Genomic DNA, 27,506 nt, shown 5'->3' with positions numbered 1-27,506 from the left:
TTACCATTCAGAAGAAAATGTCTCGTGCATACAGGCCTCCGACAATGCCGCAGAATGTGACAAGGCTATCTTCTTGGCCATTTCGTGCGATGGATGTTGAAATTACAAAATTTTACATGCGCACCTGTATGTCTTGTTAAATTGCCAATTTGGCATCTGCCTTTTATAAATAATAATTCTGAGTTCGAGTCCGTTAATTCTGTTTTGTGGATTCTAATCTCCAATGTTAATCTGTGCAATTACTGATCCATTTTAGAGTCAGCCAGTATTGAAGTAGGTCATGGAACCGCACATCGACTGTGTGTCCTTGAAACTTCCACTTCTTTAGTTCAATGGTGAATACCAATTTAATTATATTGAGAGAAAAATGTAAATGGTCCTCAAAAATAAACATTAATCAGATCACATACTGTGCTATACAGGGTGGTCCACTTTTTTTCGATCAAACTTCAGAAATCAATACATTATCAAAAAATAATGTTAGTTTGCTAAATAAACTATACCCGACAAATGTTTACTTTTTGAGATACAGCACGTTAAAGTTTCCCGAAAAAAAATATATTTTTCGAATTTTTCTGTAGGTGATGAGGTTTCCCGAAAAAAAATATATTTTTCGAATTTTTCTGTAGGTGATGAGGTTTCACCCGTAAGATTTTTATAAATGATTTGGCACTGTACGTGTGATCTTTGGAGAATTTTTAAATTTTTTTACTTTACCAGTGGCGGAGAAAATAGGGGTCCCCATTGTTTTAGTAAAAAAATATTAGTACGCCACTGGCTTTAAATTTAAAAACCAATATTTTTTGGATTCTCCGCTTAATTTGGGACAAAAAATTATCCTTGTAAGTTTTTCGTAACTATTATCATTTTCAAGTAAAATTTATTTACTTATTTCTATACAATAACGTCGACATATTACCATGCGAATTTATTATTTATTATGTTTTACTTGCCTAAACATAATTTGCCTAATTCTAATACAAGTGTACATAAAAATCTGATAAGTCGAGAGTTTCTCAAATCGTAAGACGCCTTCGATATTCTTCAAGATTGTTTGGCGTTGCTATCGCAATTTCCGTAAACGTGCATATCACTTCAATCCCGTACAAGATCTACATCCAGGAGATGCTGAAAAAAGGTTAAGCTTTTGTCGCTGGATTTTAAACCGTTGGCAGTATAACAATGAATTTATTCGAAATATTTTATGGACCGATGAAGCTTGTTTTACAAGAAGAGGCACATTTAATTATCACAACAGTCATATTTGGGCTCATGAAGTGAGACGCCGATCATACCAGCAAGAATTTAGTTCTAATATCTGGTTAGGTGTGATGGGTGGAAATATTTGTGGACCTTATGTATTACCTCCAAGGCTAAATTCAGTATCATTTGCTAATTTTCTGGAAAATAAGTTATTTCAATTACTGGAAGATATTCCCTTAAACCAAAGATATCGCAGTTGGTTCCAAATGGATGGAGCTCCAGCTCACTCTGGCCAAATAGTTCGCAACTGGATGAATGCAAATTATCAGAACCGCTGGATAGGACGTTTGCCATATGAACCGTTGTTTAATGTGGAGGGGCCGGTGCCTTGGCCTCCTAGATCACCAGATCTTAACCCCCTCGACTACTATGTATGGGGTACGTTGAAAGATGATGTTTACTCTGTACCAATTGAAGACAGAAATCAGTTGCAGAGAAGAATAATAGACGCCTGTGATAATCTCAAGCAGAGGCCACATGAAATCATCGCGGGGATAAATTCTTTAATACGAAGATGTCAAATGTGTATTAATGCAGCAGGCGGGCATTTCGAACAACTTCGTTAGATGTTATGCAGCTGTAATTATTTTCAATAGTTTTATTAAATATTGATTATTGAATTGATACAGTAATTATTTTATTGTCGTGCAATTTGTAGGTCTATTGTAATAGTAATACTTAATAAATAAATTTTACTTGAAAATGATAATAGTTACGAAAAACTTACAAGGATATTTTTTTGTCCCAAATTAAACGGAGAATCCAAAAAATATTGTTTTTTAAATTTAAAGCCAGTGGCGTACTAATATTTTTTTTACTAAATCAATGGAGACCCCTATTTTCTCCGTCACTGGTAAAGTAAAAAAAATGAAAAATTTTCCTAAGATCACATGTACAGTGCAAAATCATTTATAAAAATCTTACGGGTGAAACCTCATCACCTGCAGACAAATTCGAAAAATATTTTTTTTTTTCGGGAAACTTTAACGCGCTGTATCTCAAAAAGTAAACAGCTGTCGGGTATAGTTTATTTAGCAAACTAACATTATTTTTTGATAATGTATTGGTTCCTTAAGTTTGATAAAAAAAGTGGACCACCCTGTATATGAAAATGTACGCATGCGTATGAGCAGTGTCACATCATATGATTTTAGGCAAATAACATCCATATTCCCGCTACTTTATTCCTTTTTTCAATTAACTTATACAGTTTATTAATACTTTTATATCAAACTGTGTAACCATTAATACATTATTTTATTAAATGCTGGCATTATATCAAACATAATATCTCGAGAATATGCAAAAAAAATCATTTATTTCATAGGGCCGAAATTTTGATTGGTTGATATAAACATATTCACAATATACAGGGTATTTGTAAATAAGTGCGAAATATTTTAGGGGAGTGGTTGTCAAATTTATTTTGTGTAAACAGTTCATGTAAACGTAAGTCGAAATATACTTCCTTTAGGAGATACAGTGTTTAAATTTTAATATTTTAGCGATGCATCCTACGAAAAAAATTCAAGAGACCAGTTTCATTCACAATTAATGGCGAATTTCTAAAAAAATGTGAAAACGGGAAAAGTCAGACCTTTTTTTTGTTAAAAAATTTGTGGCATTCTCGCACGAACGCCACTAGTGCACCCCAAAAATGCACATTTATCCTTCCAAAGCGTTGTTGGAATTTTGAGTCAATATCTTTAAAACTATTTGAAACATAAATTAAAATAAAAATAAATAAAAAATTTAAATTTAAACACTGAATCTAGGAAACGAAGCATATTTCGACCTACGTTTATATGAACTTTTTTTCACAAAATAACTTCGGCAACCATCCTCTAAACTATTTCGCACTTATTTACAAACACCCTGTATAAAAAAACATTTAAAATATTTCTAATATGGCCTAAAAATGTCTATTTATCTGACTGGAAGTAAAATTCAATTTTTTGTTAAAATCTTAAAACCACATATTTTATTATTGAATGTCTTATTATTTATTACTGGAGTAAATTATAGTTACCTCTACTAAAGAAAATTAGAAAACAATTTCGCTACAAGGAAGGTAGTGATATTTTTCTTACTCAGACTGATTTCTATTCTGATACGTTAATTTTAAATGGTATTGCATGAAAAAACTTATCTCTATATTGCGTATTTAATTCATTTTTAAACAGAAATGTGTACATAGACAATAATAATTGCGAACATTGGAAGTTTAAAGGTGTAGGTAATTGCAGGATTGAGGTAATTGTAATTAATGTAGGATATTTAATTTTTTTTAATAGAATTCTATATTTAAATTTAATACACAGAAATAAAATTTAATTTCCTTTGAATTTTATTATATGAGTATTTATTTTTTATAGTTTGTGAGAAATGTTGTAATTTTTAACAATAACCAATTAAGTATTTTATTAAATACTACTAAAATAACTGCAATTTTACTTTATAATAGTGTTCAGAATATCTAAAAATACTTCCTTCACCTCTAATCATGGCCCAAGAATTTCACTCTACTATCATCTTCCACATTATACAGGGCGTCTGCGAAAGGTTGGGAAATCTCCAAGCTGGAGATACTGGTGCCCAAAATAAGTCGATTGAGTCAAATATGCCTTATGCAAATGTTGCTGGTTTCAAAGATACAGCGTGTTCAACGTTTGAATTTTATTTTGAAATTTCTCAATAATTTTGAAAAATTGACACTATTATGTTTTTTGACATGACAAATAAAATTTTTTAACTAATTTTGGCGTTGTTTGTATAGGGGGTTAGTTATACACTATTCTTGTGATAAATAGGAGATTTTTTTTGCCTTTAGAATTACGGACATTGTGTATCAAAAATATGAGAGAACGTCCTTTGTTTCATGAAAAAGTTACTCATGTTCGTTTTCGATATCTCCCTTGGTTATCGAGATATTTGCATATACAAATTTTAGTCTTTGAAACCAGCAACATTTGCATAAGGCATATTTGGCTCAAAAGATTTATTATGGCCACAATATTCCAGCTTCGAGATTTGCCAACCTTCCGCAGACCTCTTGTATATCAAATATTATAACTGGATGTTTGTTTTTGTTAATTTAATTTAGAAGATACTCTTCTGTGTATAATGAATAATAATCATCAGTATAATTCTTTGTATTGAAATAAAATACTCAGTTATATTACGTCTTGTTATATTTGAAGAATTTTTTTTCCTAACACTAATAATCCCCGGATTAGTACTAATGTGGCGTCGTTACTTTATTGTCAAAAATGGGGCGATAAATGTCGGCACCACAGGCTAATATCGGGGTGATATTTATGAAGCGGGTATGCACGGTATTCGCCCGTATCAGATGAGTCTGGGAAGCACCGCCTGCCGCATCGACCGGGCGACCTTCAAGGGCCTTGAAGCCGGCGTTGCTTTCTTAAGCTTCGCCTTCGACCGTCTCAACTTTTTTTTTAAGGAAGCAGAGCAAAATGTGATTAATTAATAATTGGCAAAAGTAATTAGTCACTTTGGCGGAATAAGGAGATATTGCAATAGGTCGCTTCCATACGTTATAAAAATATAAATTTGTTATAAATTAAGAAAAATAAATGGAATAATTACCTTGTTACCTTTCATGTTTCGTTGGAATCGAACTCGGAGAGTGGATAAATCCAATGTGATAGGGGTAGAATCGTGGTAAAATCAGTAATTTTCTTTAAATTTTGCAATTCTGTAGTTGTTTTGCCTGCAATATTTATTTTTTATATTTGTATTTATATATTTATTCATCCCTTCAGATTTTACAAGAAAAAGATATAGGACAAGTCAATATAACAAACAGATAAGTATATAAAAGTATATATGATATGATATATACACGTCAATGACATTAACAATTGATTAGACTCATACAGATACATGCACAATAAGATTTAAAATTTCCTATCTAAAAATTCTGCAACATTATAAAAACATTCATTTGAAAAAAATTGTCTAACTTTTCGTTTAAAACCATTTGGATCATTCTCCAGTCTCACACACTCGTGCAGTCGATTCAAAAATTTAATCCCTATATAAACTGGGCTCTTTTCAAAAAAACTAGTTGCAATTTCTGCAATAATTCTGAAAGTTATATAATAAATATATATAAATAGAATAGAATGTAAGAATACCATGTTTTTTTAAAATGTTCTCTACAGGTTTCTCTGTATTTTAAATTAAAAGTTAGCCGTATAATTATTTTTTGAGAAATGAAAACTTTGGACTACCCCACAAAATAATATTATAAGAAATGTGAGGGTAAACAATGGCATAGTAGACATTAATTAATTGACCTGTAGTAAAGATATTCTTCAGTTTTAATATAGCATAATAGCTGCTATTTAATTTTTTGCAAACATGATTTATGTTTGTATTCCAACTTATATTGCTGTCCACAAACAAACCTAAGAATTTTGTAACTTTTGAAAAATAAATGTCAACATTATTAACTAGGATCTTACTACAATCAGGAATTACAGACCAATTGCCAAAATACATACAAGTGGTTTTAGCAGCATTTACAATCAGCGAATTTCTACCGCACCATGTGGTAAATTCTCTAGAGAGAATATTCATTTTCCTAATAAGAAGATCTTTCAGAGACTCAGCATCTGTTGTCAAAGTGCTACAAATTAATTATTGAAGTTTATCTTGGAATTATATGTATATAACTGACTTCTTTAAAAAAACATTTGGGTCCAAATTCTCCATATTAAGGATATACGTATATACTCGTAAATACTAAAAACATATATTTTTTATTTACTGAATATTTTGGAAACCGTGAACAAAATTTAAATAAATTATTAAATAAACTCTTACTCCAGTGAAGGGTTAGGTATATTTTATGTTGTACCTACCATTCGTATATGCAATATAAAGACGTTTGAACATTTTTTAATTTAAAGCATTTACAAAAGGCGCAGACAAGATGAATTTGGTCAATCTGTCTAGATATGATGTTCTGCATTATGAAGAACCTCTACCTATATTTTTTTAGAATTAGATAAATCAGTGAACTATACATTTTCGAGAAAACTAAATTAGAAGTTACTCGATAAAAAGATTTTTTGAAATATTAAAATTTTTTCTTAAAGGTGCATAGTCAATCTTTTTTTTATTAGAATTAGAAGGGGTTTTAGTTAATTATAATATGCAAACTGCCTCCGTAAACATTTTTTCATCTACAAATAATCCTAAAATATATTGGTTAATCAATATTATATACAAAGTAATTAAAGGCTATTACCATATTGAGTTGTAATACTCATTTTATAGTTAGATTTATTGCATCCTTGTTGGCTTTCCTAAATATAATTAATTAAATGAAACAACATCATAAAATTAACAATTAACTGGTCTAGTTTGTTATAGAAACTAATTTATTCAATTACAATTTCCGCATTATAAGGCAAAAAAACCGCCAAGAAAATGTACAATGCATGTATTCAAGTGGAAAAATAAATTAAGTTATTCTTACGATAAGAGGGCTATTAATTTTGGCCTTGCAAAACACGCAATTTAATATCAAACAATTTGACAATCCAAGGACCGCAGATATTTAAATCAATGAAAATATTAACAAGAGACGACAGGACAATGCTTTCATTGAAAGCGATATAATCTCACCTATTATTATACAATTATTGGTGATAACAATTTTTTAATACATTTATTTAAGATGCATCCGGCACGATATATCGAAATAATAATTAGGCGTATCTATCGTACCTAATACAATCTGCATATCATGTTGAACTATAAAGAATTTGCGAAAGAATTGTAGAATTTTTGATAATTTTGCATTTACCGGCGCCTTCACCACAACTGCAAATAAGTACAATAGGCGTTTACGAAAATTGCCTCGTAGTGATCTCGACCTAGCATTATTTCTCACTAAAGTCGTAAGAATAACAAGGACACATATAATAATTTGAGCAACCGGACTCAATTTTCGTAAAGTCGGATAGATACCTTTAAGAAAACGTATCCGCATATATAGAAGAGAAAATTTGAGCTTGAAATAATATTTATTTGCAATTAGGATTACCAGTTTTGGTCTTGTCCAACCCTATACGTCCTTTTAAATAAAGATACTTTTCTATATAGGTATACAAAGAGTGCTTCCGAAAATTATTTCAACAAGATGTTTTTAAAATACTGCAAAAATTTCGAAATTAAATTAAAATTCATAGACATTATGCAACAGCTTGTATTTTAACATTTAAACATTGTAAATATTCAAATTCTAAAAAATGTTCGGTGTCGACCGCTGGGCGTAGGGGTAGTCCGGTAGGTGTGATTTTCCTGTCGGTGTAGGTTAGACTTTTCTGCGTCGAATAGTCCGAGCATTCTGCAGTTGTGAAGATAGAAATGAAGAGCAACATTGCGGACTTCTACATCTTGGCTATTTTTGTCACTCTATCAGTGTTTAGTGATTCTTTGGTTACCTTCAGAATTACAAAACCTCCGTAGAGGAAATAGATACAGCGTTGTATCTTTAATCATTTTCAAGCTACAAGACGAATCTTAATTTTCGTCACAATTTAACACTAAATGTGTAACATGGTTTAAATATTCTACAAGCACTATTTTCAAATTCATGGCGCACTGTAAATAAGTAAATATATATTGCAAATCTGATTGACAAATTTTTCTTCTATATATTCTATATCTGCAGTAAACACTGAATCTACATCTAGCTTATTAAGTTGGTATGAGTCATGGATTTTAAACCTTTAAAAATGTTATATTTGCCTAAATTCACCATTTCTTAACAATAACAAATATTGTTATAAATCGTATAATATTTTATTTTCAATTAAAAGTTTTGATCACTCGTTTTTCTTATTCTAAATGCTAATGCAACTTCGTCTCATTAGAAATCTAATTTGTTGCCGAACCTATCTCAAAAGTTATTGGTTGTGGCCCATTTCGCATACTCTCCCAACACTTCAGCTTACCCTAAATGGAATATACTATTAATTTTTCTATTAGTGCTTCTGATTAAAAATAACGTAAATCTTTACCAACGCGCTTGCTTGGCCATTAATTTTTGAGAACGACCACCTATAAATAACCCTCTCGTGGTCAATTCAATTAGTTTTCGCCAATTAAGAAGGCCCCTACCGTCCATATCCAGGGAAGATTTATAGGATCGCCTCTTGGTTTGTTCTAACTGCCGGGGTACATTTATTATGCAAATTAAACTTTTAAGGTGGTGTTCTTTTTGTGGGGCTTTATTTATATTTATGTTCAGAAGGATAGACCAACAGCCAGAAGACAAATCATCTTGAAGGCAGAATTTATTCTTACTGCTACTACATCATTAAAAACACTGTTCAAAAATTACACCATCAAAAACAGAATTAATTTAGAAAAACAAATATTGAACCCCATTTTTAACATATTTTTCTATTATTTTAATAACGAATTCGTAAATCATGTTACCAGTACATAAATAGTTGTGAATAATATTTAAAAAGTGAATTGTCATAACAGTAACCTATAAAAAAACTTAAATCTGGTACAATAAAACAGTGTGTTTATAGTTGTATAAATATTTAATTAAATAACATAAAATTTGTATAATTTCTAAAGGACTGGTATAAAAAGAAATGAATTTATTCAAAAATTTAAATACAAATTATTAATTAATAACCTAGTTGGCAAGGAAGTTTCAGGTCTTCTAGACTATTAAGGTTGTGATTAACTTTTAAAGAATTTTAACTGTTTTATAAAACCTTACTTGCTTACTTGAACTATCTATACACTGTAGAAGTTAGGGCCGATTTTCTTATATCTAAATATAGGTATTATGCTATAAAATCATATTATTGCACGTGCTTAAAATGTTAAAAAAAAGTTTTTTTTTTAATTTGATCGTCTATAATCTCGCAATCGATGAGTGGACCAAGATTTATAAAAACTTTTTTGCTTATTTTTACCAGAAGATAGTTTTCCTAAAGTTTGTTCCCGTCCTGGTGGAAGACTGTATATTATTGGATTCCTCTTATGCCATTAGATTTAAAGGAAATGTTTTAAAGAAAATTTAAATATGATTTTGTAATAAATATAATAAAAAGCATAATATAATTTTGATACAGAAATAATTAATAACAGCAATAAAAAATATGAAAATCTAAAAAAATTTCGAAATATCAGGAGCTTCTATCTATTTTTGTTTGTTGTCACACATACTAGTAACAATATATTTAAATTTTGTCTACATTTTTCTGTATCTGCTGTATTGGCTTCCTATAGGACATCCTGTATATGTCATTGTTTAATATTTTCATAGTTAATAGTAGTCAAATTTGAGTAATTCAGGACATCCGGCTTTTTTTATAGAATTTTCTTTATTTAACTGGTGCATTTTTTAAATATGTACTGTATCACACATAAAAATGAAGGAGAGTGTTATGAATGTTTTATTATATAAATAGTGGATTATTAGTTTTTAATATACAGTTTTCAAAGATAGAAAAAATATACCATGAAACATATTTGTTCTTTGCTATTCTCGAAATTGAGAAGTGTATTTGGGTAACTAAAATCCTTTTTACTTTCATACTTAGAATGAAATAATATGTGCCAAAGTTGCAGAAAATTTTCTTACGATTACAAAACTGTACTTAGAAAACCAATTGGATGTCGCATTTCGGAGATACAAGCCACTCATATAAAGGGTGTTTCATAATGATGTGCAAATATTTCAAGGATGTGTTTAGAAAATAATTTTAGGGGTGGTACTTCCAATATATTTTTTTTTTGTTTTGAGCCCTCTGAGAAAATATTCAAATCTCAAAATGGCCGAAAAAATTAGCTTTTATTTTCTCGAAAACTGTTAAACTTAGAAATTTGAATTTTGGTACAAGTTAGCAACTAGTTGGATGGTATTTGTTGGTAGTCTTTTTTTTCTGGTTTTTGTCTTTGAATGAAAGAAATTAGCACCCCTTTTTTTATTTCTCTCACAACTTTTTCTACGTTAGGCAATTCCAACAAGAAAAATAGCTTTTAATACTACATTTCATTTAGAAACTTTTTCTACTGTTCCCATTTTTCGTATACTTAATGGTTTACGAGCAAAAAAATAAATTATTTTTCCTTGCCGATTAGGTACACATAATTAGTAGGTATAACAGTTGCCAAAAACGATCGTAATTTTTGACATGCTTTTTGCAAAGGGGGGCCTCAAATCGAAAAAGTGTATTGGAAGGACCCCCCCCCCTAAAATTACTTTTTAAACACCTCCCTAACATATTTGCACATCATTATGAAACACCCTGTATATATTTTTTCTCAAAACCCCCTGTGTATTTTTGCTTATTTCGGTACATCGCATCAGTACAATTACAGTGATTTTAAGGTTTGACTGATTTATCTCTAAATATAAAAGAAATATGACTAAAAGAATCCAAAAAATTTATTGTTATGGCACTTTTTGATCATATCAAACTTATCCTCCCAAAAAAATGACTCTTATCTTCGAAAAGCAACATCCAATTGCTTTTATAATCCAATTTTAAAATCACCTGTACAATTTTTTATAGACGAGAAAGCAACAACAAGAAACAATTTTCGTTCTAAATAAAATTTACTATTAAATATGAAAGCCATAATTTTTGAGGAATATACATATATTCAACATATACAGGGTATCCCAACGAAAATTTGACCCTCCCTATAATCGGAAAACCGAATAATATTCCAAAATTCGCCGAGACCCGTCGATTTTTGTTCTTTGCTTTTTTTTTTTCATTCTGACTTTTTTGTAAACTGATAGACACATCAATAACAATTAGGTAATGCGGTCATGTGTAGTAGATGAAAAACTTATTAGTGGTGGGCATTTGTGTAGAAATTACTACGCGTAAGTTGGTTTGTCATCTTTTCGTTTGTAACCAATAATTCTGTCAAATCTCAACCGATTTCTAAAAACGGTACGTCACTGTATTCGCAATGAAAAGGGCTTTAAAACGATGTGCCACAAGTGGGGTAGTTGCATTTGAAATTTTTAAGTTGGGGTTGCTAAGCATTAGGGGGATGAACATATCGAGTTGGCTTGACTGTCAAAAAAGCTCCCCCCAAGAAAAAAAATCGACGGGTCTCGGCGAATTTTGAAATATTATTCGGTTTTCCAATTATAGGGGGGGTCAAATTTTCGCTGGGATACCCTGTATACCTCTGGTTAGAATTGGCACTTAGTTTCTTTCACATTTTGTTGCAATTTGTTCATTTGCTCAGAAGATTTTTAGAGATATACATTTTTTTGAAAACTAAGTGATCTCAAAAAGGGGGCTTCTAGGTTAGAATCAGGTTTTCACTTTTAAATTCCTATTAAAAAAAATGGTGTAAAGTAGCCAGCTTCGTGCTCGAGGGATCAAGATAAACCCTCAACTCGTCATTTAGGTGTCTAATCGATAGACTATAACGCCGCATCTTTTTTGCAGAGCAACGATTACAGCAACAGAAGACGACTGTCGACGCCGAGCCCAAGTCCCACGCGCGAGACCCAGCGGAACGGAAAATCAGAAACCACCCACGGAAGCTGGTTCAAGTCCTTGGATAGGCTCTCCAGAAAGAAGACCAATAAGGTAAGTGTTGATTGCGATTTATTATCACGTAAATCACTTCGATCCTGATTCATAGACGAATTAATTGCTGGCCGATTGTCTTAGTAGAAAGTGACCGTTGAGATATGCTAATTTTGTAACGGTATTATATACAGAGTGTTTTACCTATTTTATGTTAGTTCAGGCATTGATTGTAAAATACTTGATAAAGCTTCAGGTCGGAAACATTTTATTGCTCACAACTATAGAATTGCGAGCAATAAAAATGTAAATTCAGTTTCAATGAGCAACTGTTAAATATTTAATATTTGTAGTTGTATTTTTCTTGCAATATACATTAACAGCAATAGATATTTTTTAACTTTTCAATTATATAACTGTTTCTAAAAATATACATACATGTATTCCTCATAATTTAGTTGTTTCTCTTACTACTTTTGTTATTAAAAGAGATAAATTCGTGGTTATTTTTATGAATATTTTTTTTTTACAAATGTGTCAGAGTGACAAAGGCAGACAAAAAATACATAGGACATAATTTCAATTAAAAAAATATAGGGTGTCCGCGTTTTTTGTAGCAGTACTTTCACAACTTGTACAAAAAGTCCTTTAAAAAAAAAGTTCATGTAAATATATATGTATAGATGCGTCGATTTCGATTTACAGTGTTTAAAGTTTAAAATGAGAATTGATTTTTTATTCGTAAAACGAAAACCCCTTTTTAGACTTTGTTGAAACTTTGTTTGTAATAATAATACTCATTTTCTGAAATAATTTAATTTGTCCTATTTTCTCCAGTGGCGTCACAACAAGATACCAGCTTGATAAAAATAGAAAAAAATATGGTACGCCACTGCTATTTGGTAAGTTTGAAATTTTTCTCAGATTTAGCTATCAAAAATACAACTTTTTCTCGCTTTGTTTAGTCAGAAATAAAACATTTTCATGAATAGGTTCGAGATTTGCTTAATTTATTTATTTACTTGTTACAAAGTGTGCCGTGAATATGTTTGTTTTTGAGTTGCCAAGGATTTTTTGTTGGAACCTTACATCCTTATTAAGCGGTCAATTATTTCTTGAATTTTTAACTACCCAGCATGATAACATGCTAGACGATGTTCCTTTTCAACAAAGAATAGACTCGTTTTTTCAATTAGATGGATGCCCTTCCCAGTACTCTTTGGTGGTACGAAACTGGCTGAATACAGAGATGGGTGGATCGTGGAGGTCCAGTTGGGTGGCCTCCGCGATCGCCTGATCTAACACCTTTGGATTTTTTTGTTTGGGGATTTATTAAGGATGCAGTTTACTCTACGCCTGTTAACTCGCAAGAGGAACTTCTACCACGAATCTGGAACGCTGCTCTCAGAATAACTCCACATCATTTGAGAGACGTTAGGCGGTCTTTGATACGTCGTTGTAATTTGTGTGTAGAACGAAATGGCGGGCATTTCGAACAGCTCCTTTGAGGTCTATTTATACAATAAGTTGTTTTTCCATACCGTGTTGTTTATTTTTTTTATTATCTTACAATAAACTGTGTGATACAAAAAGTTTTATTTCTGTCTAAACAAAGCGAGATAGGAAAAAAAAGTAAATAACAAAAAAGTTGTATTTTTGATAGCTAAGTCTGAGAAAAATCAATCAAACTTACCAAAAAGCAGTGGCGTACCATATTTTTTCTATTTTTATCAAGCTGGTATCTTGTTGTGACGCCACTGGGGAAAATAGGACAAATTAAATTATGTGAGAAAATGAGTATTATTATTACAAACAAAGTTGCCAATTTTCAACAGAGTCTAAAATTGGGTTTTCGTTTTACGAATAAAAAATCAATTCTCATTTTAAACTTGAACACTCTGTAAATCGAAAACGACGCATCTATACATATATGTTTACATGAATTTTTTTTAAAAGACTTTTAGTACAAGTTGTGAAAATCCTGCTGCAAATAACACGGACATCCTGTATATTAGTATATTGATTATATTAAAAAAAACTGGGTTAAAAGGAACTATGACGTTCAAGCAATTTTATAGCATGAATCGTTCAAAAGGTCATTTTAGATGAAAAAACCGCGGAGTGCTATTAAATTAGATAGTGTAAATTCGAGATAGGGGTGAAAATGCACCCCTTTCAGTTTTTGTAGCTCGAAAACGAAGCAAAATTTCTCTATAGTTCATAGGAAAAATTATTTAGAGAATTGAATTTCCCATCGAAATGGCTTATTTAAAAAAAATTAAAAGAAAAATGTTATGCAAATTAATAAACAATTTAAAAAAAGCAAAAAATAATATTTTTTGATATTTTTTACTTTTTTGACTCTAATTTTTCTCTTCAAAATGAAGCGTTTTCAAAAGTTTTTGGACTAATATTGACGTGAGTTATAACCGATTAAACTTCAATATTTTTTAGATTTTCGTCGTTTTTAACATAATAATTAATTCTTATTAATTTTATAACAAATTATTTAATAAAAAATTATTTCAGAAGTTTTATATGCTAATAATAAATAAAGATTTTTACAACTTCAAAAAAGTAAAAAAAATCAAAAAAATCTTATTTTTTGCTTTTTTACGATTTCAAAATCTTATTTTTAGCTTTTTTTACGATTTTTTGCATAAAATTTTTCTTTTAAATTTTTTAAATAAGCCTTTCGATGGGAAATTCAATTCTCTACAAAATTTTTCCTATGAACTATACCAAAATTTTACTTCGTTTTCGTGCTATATTTAAAAAAATGCAAAAGTGCATGTTCACCCCTATCTTCAATTTTCTTTTTCATTTTTTATAACCCTTCGAACAAGTCATATGATGAAAAACCTAGAACGTCTTATGTCCATAATTTTTTGCAAAAAAATGAGAATTAAACGCGACGAAAATCGATTGGCTAATTGTAAGTTTGAGAGGCCATACATCAGTCAATTTTCATCCAAAAATACTCTACAACCTCTTATTTTGAAGGAAATTTTATCTACTTTTTTTTCTATAAAGAGATGCCTATACCTATCTCCACTCAAAAAAAAAACTGGAGGCAAAAATGTAAAAAAATAAAAAAATCGAAATTTTTGCTTTTTTTCAAATTGTTTATTAATGATTTTTTACATAAAATCTTCCTTTTAAATTTTTTAAATAAGCCATTTCCATGCGAAATTCAATTTTCTAAATAATGAACTATAGCGAAATTTTGCTTAAAATACATGCTCGTACATAAAAAGAGGCAGCTGTTTTTAGCGAAAAACAGTATATATTGTATATTTAAATTATTTCGAAAATGCATAAATCTTGAGAAAAACGTAGCTTATTAAAATTTGTAATAATTTTCAAACATATGGGTCAAATTCAAATATTTCAAATCTGTAGAACATTCATGGTACAGGATGGTGCTCTTAATGCTTTGACGGCACATGTTTAATGTTTACATTTAAAGTACCATGGAATCTTTGTTGCATTTGCGGCTCTTGGGCTAGGCTCTGTATGGACGGACCAACTATCAGAACCCTCAGGAGCGCTTTAATATTAATTCGGTTCTTGTTGTCGGTTTTGAGGTCGTTACGAATGAGACTTTTACTCAGAAAATGGCAAAACTCTGGGACGTTCCGTCATGGACTCTATAACTAGTCGCATCCGTGGTTATAAACACCGTCCGTCATTGTTGGCATCTTCAGTGGTGACTCGAGAAAGCTACTGTCATACACTATAAAACATATTTTTATAATTATTCCTGACAGATGCCACTAGGATAACCGAGCCCAATTTAACGATATGTACTAGTAACTCAGTAATAGCGAGCAATGAAGCAAACTATTGTATTTTATCAAAAAAATGAGCACACTGCTATCCCTTTTCTTTCTAAACATTCGCTTTATATATTCCAATGTAGTAAATAATTGCACGCAGTTGCGGCGTGATCATAAGGGTAGACAGGGATACATTTAGGAAATTGAAAGTGTAAAACTCGAAAATAAATCACAATCTATATCAACTTACATTAGTATATATCAACCAATTCATCAGCCAAATCGATGCTAGATAATTTAAATTCTCAACCTCAACAATACGAAATGATAATTATTATTATACGATGTGAAATTCTCTTATGTACTTGTTCTTTGGTGGAGATGCCATTCAATCCCATTTCGACCAATGGTTTCGCGGCTACATGCTTATCAAGCGTGTGATACTTGTTTACTTTATTGGAATATATAAGTTGATGATCTTCACCATGATCTGTTGTCTTTAGACCATTAATTAATGTAAGTCCTTTGAAAATAAAATTATCCAAAGTTTTGACCCCGATTTAGAAATAACATGTTAATCATTGCAGAAGAAATCTATTCCTATTTTAAAAAACAAAACATAAGTTTGCTCATTGCTTTCAAGTCTCCAGTTAAGGACCTCTAGCTCTTTCTTTAATTATGAAGTTGATATCAGAATTTTTTTATTGAATGGACGTATATTTTATAGTTTTTTTTTTTCAGGATGAGAGGGAAGGCAACTTCACTAGCGGCACGGAAGAGGACACCCCTACGAAACCGATCCCCACGAAAAACCTCCGATTCTTCGGCGACACCGACATCGAGTCCAACGACAGTGTCCGCCACAGATCCTCCCTCAAAACCCGACCTGGAATCTCTTACAGAGACCGCACCAGGAGTCAGTCGACCAGAGACCTGCACAACATCTCCGAGGAGTTACGAACGCCAGAACTGAACGTGAGGAAAAACAGCCACAAGTCCATGATGAATATATCGGAGTCTGACAGGGACATTAAGGGGTCCCGTGTGAGTCTGAAACCGCCCATATCTCCAAGTAATAGGGCTCCAAGGGAAGTCCCCAGGCAGAGGGAGGAGAGGGAAAGAGGGCGGAGGAGGAAAAACGAAGTGAGCTCTGTGGAGAGCTCGACAGAGGGCGATAGTAGTCAACAGTCGCAGAGGAGTATTGTGTACCTTCACGCGGCTACTGGTAAGCATTTTTTTTATTTCATGTAATGTCTTTAAAAAAAGTTAAAAGCAAATGTAAACCAACCGTCTAATTAAATAGTCACAAACTCACTCTTTATTTATTTGCAGTTGGAGACATACCAGGTCCCGGTTACATTCGCAACGGCCGAAGAGCTGCGTCTAGAGAAGAACTAGCGTCTAACGGCTCCAGCCGGATCCAGCCTCAAGTCAAAACCCTAAGCAGATCGTTCTCAGTCTTGGCACCATGGAAACCAAGATTGTCTAGGGAAGGTATGGATATCGACTACACACAGTATCCGAAACCTAGCAAAAACGGCAAATACGAGCAGAGAGTTCCTAAAAACACGTCCAGTCGCAAAGACAACACCTCGACCCTCAAGAAAAAGGCACAGGAAACCAAAAAGAATAACAACTCCACGTTGAATAGAAGATCTAAAAGTAAAGAGAACGTATCATCTCAGACCTTGAGGAGATCCAGGGAGGAGTTGTCTAGGGGTTCCAGTTCCACGCTGTACAAGAAGAAGGATAGGTTACCACGAGAAAACTCTAGATACACCAAGGACAGGGAGGACAAAAAGATATCGTCCAAGAGTTTGTCAGTGGAATCACTAGGAAGTAATGGTAGGTCGATGAGGAAGTCGAGGGACGAGAGCAGAGACATATCTCGGTCAGTTTCCATGCCAAGAGACCCGGAGAAGTCTGCAGGATGGTTCAAGATGTCGAAGAAGAGCAAAATATCGGGAAGCACCCAGAGACTGTGATCAATCGTACTTTTAAATGTAAATATAAGCAGAGTACAAGATCATGTGCCATCTGCTGTTTCAGAGTCGTTCTCTCGCATTTAATGTCGATTAAATAGTGTCTGAGATGAACCCACTGTCAGTTACTTTTAGTTAATATTTAAAATGTGCCTTATAGATTTAGATCACCTGACGGATGCGGTTTCTTTTTCATTACGCCAGAGAACCTAGTGAAAAGGAAACTGGATTGTATTATTAAGTTTTTAAACAGCTTTAGGGCCGATACTGCCTTCAGTTAAGATTCCGTTATCTAATCTTACGATTAGAGGGGTATATACGTAGTTTTCGTGTATTTTATAAACTAATCGTGCTATTGGCTAACCGAGTTTCAATCGGAGTTGAAAACGTCGGTACTTACTTGCTATTTTTGACCTAACACGACGTACTCTAAGATTCAGTGTACTGATACGAAATAAAAATGCATTGAATAATATGGTGCTATATTAGTTTGTAATTGTACTTGTAAACTGTGTAAATAACATTCCTTGTTTTTTTTTTTTTGTAAATTATGGGTAAGGTATTTAATATAATTCTTAGGTTTTATATATTACTTTTAAACTTTCCAGTTTGTTACCAAATTGCTTAATACGAATTTGGACCTTGTAGAAATGTCTGAAAGTAATACATTGTTAGAAGTAATAAAACGTATTTTTAGTCACTAAACAAAATATTGTGTAATTATGTGCTATATTAAACATGAATAAAACTTTAATACGTATAGTCATTATTATTTTGCAACTACCTTCAAAACATTGTTCCGTAGTAAGATAACTGAATAAATCTGAAATAGTGTAAAAGAAGAAATGAAATATAATCAACAAATTCTAGCAAGTCAAATTAAATAAAAATGGCTTTTCGAAGGTCCTTCAGTAATTATTTCTTTTGTTTTTTTTCTGTGGGGCATTTAAAAGTTATTTTTTTATGTTCCTGTATTTATTAATACATTTTGTCACAACTGATTGAAAAATACGTATGGTTCTGTATCGTCTAGAATCTATAAATAAAAAACAATCTGACAATTATGTTAAATTTCTATCTCATACATGTTCTTAAAAATTCAGGTCTCACAAAAGTGTCAACCTAAAAATATTAAAAAAACTACAATAAATCGATATTTTAATTAAGAATCATTGTGTTCTACGTCCTATGAGTGTTTCCATGAAGAACAACTAAAAAATTCGTTACTAATTTCCTGTGCATTAGTTCATTTTCACTTGAATTGGATATAAAATTATAAAGGGTGTTCCAAAAGTAACGCAGGTTTTGAATTCCGCGCCATTTTCATTTCGAAAAGTTGGCATCATTGTGCAGGGTCACATGCTGTAGTAGACACGTTGCGGTTAGACAAAATGGAGCTCTATATGACGGATGAGCGAGTGAAGATTGTAGAAATTCATTACAAATATGGAGAGTGTGTAACTGAGACTGAGCAAATTACGTGGAATTTTCGGTAGAAGGAACGCGCCGAATGAAACAACTGAAAAGATTAGTTGTCAAATTTGAACAACAGGTTCGATTGCAGATAATAAAAAAAGAGGCTGGCTGTAACCAAAAATATTGCTACGGTGATAGTGTGGCGAAAATTCCTTAACCTCAGTGTTTGTCGGTCACGGCGGCTAAACTTTTCATTAAGTTCATGTATAAAAAAATTAAAACAAACTTTTAGTGCCACCATGCATCGTCATCCAAACTAAACGTGTATGCAAAATGTCAGCTCAATCGGTTAGGGATAACTGTTTTAAAATTCAGTTACAAGATTTGACCCATATTAACAAGGCAAAACTCATCTTTATTTCCATCTTAGTGGGTATGTGAATAGAAAAACTGTCGAATTTGAGACAGAGACAATCCTCGGGTCATTCAAGAACGACCACTGTATATCCAAAGAGTGGCAGTGTGGTGTGGAGTTTCAGCTGGTATAGCGCTCGTATAGCACTCCATTTTGTTTAATCGCAACATGTTTACCACAACACGTGACCCTTCACAATGCTGCCAACCCTACAAATCAAATATAAGTTACTTTTGGAATACCATTTATACAGATATTGTAAAAATAATTTTCAACTTTAAATCTCTTTTTTTAATTGGTAACCTGGTGGTTTTTTTCGCTCAAGATAAAACACGACATTTTTGTCTTTCGTTGAAAAATATATTGCTATAGGCAGTTGCATAGTTCAAGAGCAATTAAAATGGTGGACAACATTAGGAATAATATGCTAAACAAATCAAAAGAGGATGAAAATTTAAACTCGTTTTTTCTTAATCCCTTATGATCCCAAGATACGATATATTAATATGATACATACCAAATTAGATTTTTTATTATAGTTTTTACTGCAATAGACCTGAAAAGGTGAAAAAGTGGATTTCAACTTCTACCAATACATATTATCAGCAATATCAGGAAGGTTGTCCAGGAAAAGAAATTCTAACAGAATCTAGCTCAATAGAAAATCGAATGTCGTTGTCGTAAAACAGGAAAGGTGCAACCTAAACAATGAAAGAACGGGTAATAGAACGTTAACAGTCAAAATATTTGCAAATATAGAAAACGCTTTGCAGGTAGTAGAAGAAAACGGCGGAGTTTTTATTGACAAAATCAAGGGAATCCGATTAGATTCAGCTATATCCTATTGAATTTTGACGTGACGTTGTTTTGAAGAAGCTTTAGAAAAACTTTATCATTGCAGAAAACAAGGACGATAATTTAGTGGACTTGATAAACTTGTGCACGATCTTCTCCCTTAAGAATTAGTTTAACGAACAACCTGAAGCAGCAGCTTGTCTACAGCTTTAGAAAATATTTGTATGGAAACGTGCGAAAAGTAAACCCTGGAGTCAGTAAAGCCAAAGTGTTGGTACAGAAATGTACATTTAATAATCTGGTCCCATGGATATAACAAGACAGATTCCAGAACCACATCAATGGAATATATCTCAATATCAGCTTCAGTAAGGAGATAGAACAGAATGGTACCCTGCCGATCCTAGATGTCCTTGCCAAAGGAATATCAGACGGTATCCTGGGGCATACCGTCTATAGAAAGCTTAAGACGCACGAATATAAACTAAACGCTAAGTGACGTCATACCAGCTAAGAAACAATCTATCTATCATATATACAAAAATGAATTGATAAGATAAACCATCTTTTAAAGAAACACAAAGATAATACTATCCACAGTGGATCAAAGAATATAGAAACAGCCTTTCTAATACCACCTCCGGGAGCAGTCTACTCTAAGGCTGCAATGTATATAGCATTCCGTGTATTTGCACAAAATTATATAGGTATTGGATAAACGGGCTGGCAAGTTCCTCCAATAATAATAGTTCCTTCCAAAGAATCCTCGGTAACTATCCTAACCTGAATTAAGTATTACCTATAGAAGTCTAAAAAAGAGGCATAACTTATTATTACGTGAAACAAAGAAACGGTTCTATCAAAACAGATTAAATAATTCTGACAACCTAGCTAAGGCTAGTTGGAATTTGGTATCAGAACTATCCGGGAAAAGAAAAAAAACGCTTAAGTGTTGTTCTTAAAAATGATAATCGAATTATTAAACCAGAACAAATAGCTTCCATTTTTAACGATTTTTTTATAAACATCCCCGTTAATATTGTGAATAAAATTCCAAGTAATACTATGTCTGCTGCAGATATTAAAAATTTCGAACATTCTCTTTTTATGCAACCTTATGTAGGGGAGGAATTATTACAACTGTTGAAAAGTAAACTAAAAAATAAATTATCGTCAGGTTTTGACGAGGTTCCACCATCTATTGTTATTAAAGTGTTAAATGTAATAATTACACCACTTACATGTCTAGTAAATTTATCGTTTAATACCGGCGTTTTTCCAAAGTCTTTGAAAGTAGGTTTTTATATATAGTACCTATATATAAAAAGAACGGTCCGAAGTTAGTTAGAAATTATGTACCTGTTACCATATGTTCTACTTTCTCTCTTATATTTGAATATGCTTATTTGAATCGTCTTTTACCTTCCTTAAATAGAAATTATATTATTATAGCTAGTCAACAAGGTTTTTGCCCTGGTAGGTCGACAAATACAGCTATACTTCCATTTTATGAAAAATTAACCGTAGGTATTTTTTGCGACCTCACGAGAGCGTTCGATTGTGTGGATCATAATAAATTATTGACAAAATTATATGCATATGGTATAAGGGGCGTACCTTTAGATTGGAACACCTCGTTTTTGAAAGATAGGGGACATAAACTTGACTCATCATTGTGATGAACACGGTGGTTTACACAAAATTTTTAACTCGGTGAGTTGAAATAGGAGTTCCTCAAGGTTCAGTTCTAGGCCCGATACTGTTTATTTTACACACCAATGAATTGGATATTTTCATACCAGAAATGTTTCTTTCTATGTATGCCGATGATCAATCTGTTATTATTTCAGCTAAATCTCATAATGATGTAGAATATAAATGCAATAGGATGCTAGATATCTTAAATAACTGGTACGTTTCTAACAAACAACACTGTAATGTAGAGAAAACTCAGTATATAAGAATTCACAATCGTCAAAAAATTTGTAATTCATTGAATTTAAAAATTGGAAAGCACAATTTGGTTAGTAATAATGCTTATTAAGTTTTTGGGAATTGCTATTGACGAAGGTCTAAATTGGAAATTACATTGTGAACAATTGAATATTAAGTTAATTTCTGTGACATATTTAATTCGGAATGTAAAATCTGTTTTAACTAAAGAACAACTATTTAATATATATATTACGGTTTAGTCGAGTCTAGGTTGAGATATGGTTTGTGCTTATGGGGTGGTTCAACTTTATTTTCAGATATTTTTATTGTTCAAAAAAAATATGATGTATGGCAGGTGTTGCGAATACTGTGTCGTGTAGGAATATATTTAAGGATTTTCGAATTTTAACTTTATGTTGTCGGTGGATTTATGAATTATCTGTATATGTGTATATAAATAAATATAAATTTTTGAAGAATAGAGATATTCACTGCATTAATACAAGGTAAAATGATAAATATCATATAAATTTTTATAAATATAAAATTTCATTAAATTCACCGTCATGTCTTGGTCTTAAGATTTTTAATCATATAAGTGATCACATTAAGCATGTTAAAAGTTTAAAAGTTTTTAAAAATGTGCTAAAAGGTTTTGTAGTCGAAAGTTGTTATTATACTTTAGACGAATTTTTTATGGTTTAGTTTGTAAAGCAATTATTTTGACAATTTGTATTTTGTCTTAGAGGAAATAAAAATTATTATTATTATTAACCAGAATTGAGATATTGAAAGAAAGGGTTAGAACTACCTGAAATTTGGAAACGTCTCATCCTCAAAAATCAAAGACGGTACGACCCAATGGCTACAAACCATTTACCAAAGAAAACATAATTAGGTTTTCGTTTTATTTTACTTGTTTAGCATTCTCTTAAAATTGTGCCGTTAAGTTTAGGTTACAAGTGCATTTTTGTTCCATGATTTATTGATGACTTTAGAAAATATCTCACAACAAAATTCCAAAAATAAAGGTGATATCAAAAATATCGACAATCCATTTAGACAATATATTAAAAAAATATAAAAGAGGAATAATTTTATAGCATACAAGACCATTAGAATTCAGAAGCTACTGTATTACAACTCCATTACTGAAATACTTTTTTCGAGGTATTTAAGTGTACATTTTCAAACTTAAACCTTACTGCAACAAATATATTGATGGTCTTTTAAATTAGTTCGCAATTTTAATAACCAAGTCAAATCAATAATATAAGTAAGAATATCCAATGCAGTTTCAATTCATAAATAAAACTCAATTTTACATAAGTTTAAAATATTTTTTATTAAAAGTAATCTATTTAAAAGCATTGTGGCAATTACTAAAAGCTAAAAAGCCAGCCGTCCTTCAGTGATATTAGCCCTGGTCACGAAACCCCGTCTGTACACGGGAGAGGGAGATGATCGATAAGTATCGCTCTCGAACCTATAATTCGAATCTTTATTCCCTTCGTACAACCGTGTTGACACAAAAGGCAGCCCTTTGTGAGATCTTTTCGCTTGGATGTTGATTCCTTCATCTGAGTAAACCGTCTGCAAACTCACAGTTGTATTGCTCCGTACGGAATTTCTTTTATGAGATTTAGTTTCTTCAGTAAAGTTGGTGGGGAGTGGTATTTTGACGAAGAGGATATCTTCGGCGTTGTTGGATTCATTAGCTATGTGATACTGGACGTTCTTCAGGTCGTTATTCTTGATGACGTTGATCAAGTTCTGGATAGCTGCATATTTGGAATTTGAATTCTTTTCCATCCGCATGAGTCTGGGTTCAGAATCTGTACTGTTTGGTGGCATTTCTTTATGTAAGTAAGATACGGGCCAGTGCCTGGTCTGGACGAAACCACCTGAAAGACAAAATTTAATAAGTCCCAATAAAATATGAGGTCTATTTTTATTGATGAAATAAGGTTAAACTATAGTGAAGTAATCATCTAGAATGAAAGAACAGAGAAATGAAAGCATCTCAACTAATACCTTAATGGTCATGAAGATCATTCTTTAAAATAATCTAAGATATGTGGTGATTCAATTATGTCTTGATTTTTTTACCTGGTTTTGGAGGATCTAAAAATTCATCTTCAAATAGCTTCTCGTACTCATCTAAACTAGGAGTTGGTGGTGGATCCAATGGTACCGCTGGAGGTCTATCAGGTCGTCCTCCAGGTCTGTAGGAGGGTGGTCTCCATGAAGGTCTCTGAGGAGGTGGAAGATATAGTTTCGAAATATCTACTTTTCCGATGACGTTATGTACGTATGGGTAGTATCTATCACTACATTTTCTCCATTGCGTTCTCACGGGTCCTACGTAACACCTGTACAGAAGAAAAATAGGTCATTATAATTAATAGTCCATAAAATCTATGATTTAAGAACAAATAGCTAAAGAAATAAATAAGACACAACTCAATTACAAGAATAAATCTCCCAAAGCTCATGTAGAAATATCAAATAAGAAGTTACCACTGGTATCCATATCCATCGGAAGCTCCACATTGATGATCCGGCCTGCAGCAATAATCCCAAGAGCTTTTATCTCCACCTTCCAGTTCACAGAACCAGAATCCCGCCTCCCTATTCTCCTGGCACAGACTGCCACGACGACAGGGCCATCCACTGACACTGTATACCCTCCAAGTGTCCAGAGCGTTGAATACATCTAAAAGCAGTAGTAATATATTAAAATATGAGGCAGTTGGACCTACAAGTAGATCAATCTCCAGCTATAAAAAGAATATACAACTTTGTTATAGAGAAACTTATTTACCCCATCCATATCTTCCATCAATACCACCTTCCTTGCCTCCTCCTATGGTATTGCCATGCACCGGTTCATTCGCCAGACGGATACACTCAGGGCTGTAATTATCCCAAGCGAAGAGCCAATAGTCTGGATCGTGGACATAATCCACATTTGGTAGTAAATCTCTCTGTAGAATGTCTGATAGTTGACAGTTTGGCACATCCTTGGGTCCGCTGGACCTATAAATGAACATAATAAAACATCATAAAGAAAACATGAGTTGCAACTATTACTATTAAACTTGAAGAGTATTCAAAGATTAGAAAAATTAGAGAAAATTTATGAAGAGGGTGAAGTAACAAAATACTTTAGTAAAAATTCGTTGGCTGACTTAAATATATAAAAATTATAGGTATATAAAACCCTGGGAATTTCGTACCTGTAACTGAATGACATGCACTGGAAGAGGGTTCCTTCTCTAGACTTCGAACATTCTGCTTTGCACTCCAACTCTGTGGAAACATACAATGTCTTCTTCGCAGCCTGAGGTAGTAGTCTTGCAGGAGAACCGAATCCAATGTAACACACTACAAATAAATAAATCGTAAAATCGATACCGCCTATTACAAACTGTGACATACACTGATCCACTTTGGTGCCTTCATCTTTCCTCTGCTTGTTCCTGATTCCAAAATGATCAGGTTCACAACCATGCCCGAAGCTTCCTCTCTCATATACTTCGAATCCTGGTTCGGGAACAAAGTGAGAACGTGGATCCAGCTCAAGGTAGGGCCAATCCGTTAGCTGACAGTTGTCTATGACTCCACCAATAACTGGTGAACCATATCTAATAGATCAGAGTTCGTTAATTACTATCGAAAATGTTTTCAAACTTCCTAATTGTGAATGACAGTAATAAAAAGGACAGCATAGTTTCGATTAAATATAAGAAAACGTATTACATTTGAAATTGTTAAATAAGAAAAAAAAATACCTATAGCTGAAAGCTCTGCAAGTAAATCTGGTGGTCCTTAAACACTCAAGTTGGCATTCTACTATAGACTTGGCGGTCAATGAATCTCTCACTACCTTATGATCTAATCTTTGTCCACTTCTTACTCTCCAAAAACATTCTAAAAATTAGAGCAAAACTCATTAAAATTGTTTCACAAGTTAATTAGGAAACGGACTTCATTTACGATAGAATGTATTTTCTCTTACCACTATTGTCTTTGCCATGAACGATAGGTGCCTCACATCTATTTCTATTATTCATCGTATAAATATCGAAATCCCTATCCGGTTCTATGTCAGTGTAATAGTCCAGTTCTTTATAATTCCTATTGCTTAGGTAGCAGTTATCAGTTGGCGCTGCCAAGCTGATAGTGTACCTGAAACCAAGATCACATTGTATTGTTCTTTGTCTTATAATGGTATGAGTTTACCTATAGGCATATGAAGTGCAGGGGAAGTCTTTTTCTCTAAAACACAACAATTCGCATTCATAGATGTTGGGTACTGCATAGAATTTTTTTACTATTCCCTTGTGGAGTCGGAATCCTGCTGCGCTTCTTAATGAGCATTCTAAAAATTAAAAAATGTTAATATTTTCAAAAAACTTAACAAACCTTTTAAGGGAGATCTTAGGAAATGTATATGTGAAAAAATTATAATAATTTTGATGTAGACAAATAATATATTTTTATTTTTGAAATCAACTGGTGAAAATAGGACTCGGACTAATTAAAAGATCATATCTTATATGAAATAAAATAGTTTTGAGTCGTCCTCATGTTATAATTTAGGTATTCCCCAAGGTATTAATTTGAGCCCATTTATGTTCACAATATCCATAAATGGTTTTTACGTCGATCTTATGATAATCTACCTATGGAATATACTACTTATCTGTAGCATTACTGATTTTTATCTTTGGCATTTACTATTAAGTTATTTGTTAACAATTTTACCTATAACAATTTTTTGAAGTATTAAGGGCCCCATATTCTTTAAACAGTGTTTTCCGCAAAGACAAATAATTTCAAACATTTAATAACTGAATAATCTAAAGCTTATCAAATAATAGGAATGTTATGTCATGCCATCTGGGTATTTTCAAAGACGCCGCAGTAAAACGAATAAACAGGTGCAAAAAACGATCAAACCATCAAGGTTTTAGGTACTGAAATCTACGAAAATACTAACTTTTTTATATATAATTCCACATATAAATATTCTTATAACATTTACTTTTTTAGTCCTACATATAAAATTGTTTACTTTTATTTATAAGTACGTGAAAATAATTCTTAAAATGTGGGGTTAGAATAACAACAAACGCATGTTTTACAAACGCTTTTTTTTTAGTTATTATTTTATTTGAGTAAATTTAAATGGTAACAATGAATAAACAAAACATCAAGGATTTTATTTTTGTGCTTACTTTTGTTCTACACGTTTTACTTTTAAAGATTTCAGTACCTAAAAACGCCAGAAATTTCACTATTTCTCAGCCAGGAATATGGCCACCTTAAGAATTCTCTCTGCTGCCATCTA

General features: G+C 32.2%; 2 protein-coding genes across 4 annotated transcripts in view; one reads left to right on the top strand and one right to left on the bottom strand.

Moving 5' to 3' along the window:
• The window catches only part of LOC108904981 (ankyrin repeat domain-containing protein 11), a 518,946-nt gene extending 500,608 nt beyond the window's left edge, over nt 1-18,338 (top strand). For all 3 annotated transcript variants that reach the window (XM_018707737.2, XM_018707727.2, XM_018707745.1), the window contains 3 exons: nt 11,745-11,888; nt 16,349-16,832; nt 16,940-18,338. In XM_018707737.2, the coding sequence (XP_018563253.1) occupies nt 11,745-11,888; nt 16,349-16,832; nt 16,940-17,592 (1,281 nt within the window). In that variant the 3' untranslated portion in view covers nt 17,593-18,338. The remainder of the gene's footprint in view (nt 1-11,744; nt 11,889-16,348; nt 16,833-16,939) is intronic.
• A 5,177-nt stretch (nt 18,339-23,515) lies between these two features.
• LOC108904672 overlaps nt 23,516-27,506 on the bottom strand; it is a 56,635-nt gene continuing 52,644 nt past the window's right edge. Inside the window, exons 9-17 of the mRNA XM_018707314.1 lie at nt 26,396-26,534; nt 26,172-26,341; nt 25,945-26,083; nt 25,592-25,797; nt 25,390-25,537; nt 24,975-25,189; nt 24,671-24,866; nt 24,260-24,522; nt 23,516-24,054 (exon numbers count right to left, since the gene is read on the bottom strand). Of these exons, the coding sequence (XP_018562830.1) occupies nt 23,540-24,054; nt 24,260-24,522; nt 24,671-24,866; nt 24,975-25,189; nt 25,390-25,537; nt 25,592-25,797; nt 25,945-26,083; nt 26,172-26,341; nt 26,396-26,534 (1,991 nt within the window). The 3' untranslated portion in view covers nt 23,516-23,539. The remainder of the gene's footprint in view (nt 24,055-24,259; nt 24,523-24,670; nt 24,867-24,974; nt 25,190-25,389; nt 25,538-25,591; nt 25,798-25,944; nt 26,084-26,171; nt 26,342-26,395; nt 26,535-27,506) is intronic.

This window comes from Anoplophora glabripennis, unplaced genomic scaffold (genome assembly GCF_000390285.2).
Source record: "Anoplophora glabripennis isolate ALB-LARVAE unplaced genomic scaffold, Agla_2.0 scaffold8, whole genome shotgun sequence".
Classification (NCBI taxonomy): Eukaryota; Metazoa; Arthropoda; class Insecta; order Coleoptera; family Cerambycidae; genus Anoplophora; species Anoplophora glabripennis.
The sequence above is the reverse complement of the archived record's forward strand: the minus strand, read 5'-3'. Positions and strand labels throughout refer to the sequence as shown.